Here is a 262-nt window from a genome sequence, read left to right as displayed (position 1 = left end):
CCCCCCACCTCCTGCTTCCGCTGGAAGTAGTAGGGAGCTCCCACCACCAGGTCCTGCCACCTGGGGGGCCAAGGGGCTGGTTGGGGCTGGGGCTGTGGCACAACCCCACCAAGACACCAGAAACGGTGGGGACCCCGCAGAGCCATAAGATGACTCCCCTCATAAAAACTCCCCACCCTCAGAGCTGTGCATGTGTTCTCGCCCCCCATGCTATCACAGAATCATGGAACAGTTTAGACTGGAAGGGCCCTTAAAGCTGATC

General features: G+C 59.9%; 1 protein-coding gene across 1 annotated transcript in view; it reads right to left on the bottom strand.

Annotated features, from left to right (window-relative positions):
- ITGA3 (integrin, alpha 3 (antigen CD49C, alpha 3 subunit of VLA-3 receptor)) overlaps nucleotides 1-262 on the bottom strand; it is a gene marked incomplete at both ends in the record, with an annotated part of 7,444 nt that overhangs the window by 5,170 nt on the left and 2,012 nt on the right. The window contains 1 exon segment of the mRNA XM_010013962.1: nucleotides 9-60. Coding sequence (XP_010012264.1) covers nucleotides 9-60 — 52 coding nt within the window.

Source organism: Nestor notabilis, unplaced genomic scaffold (assembly GCF_000696875.1).
Source record: "Nestor notabilis isolate BGI_N333 unplaced genomic scaffold, ASM69687v1 scaffold23874, whole genome shotgun sequence".
NCBI lineage: Eukaryota > Metazoa > Chordata > Aves > Psittaciformes > Psittacidae > Nestor > Nestor notabilis.
The sequence above is the reverse complement of the archived record's forward strand: the minus strand, read 5'-3'. Positions and strand labels throughout refer to the sequence as shown.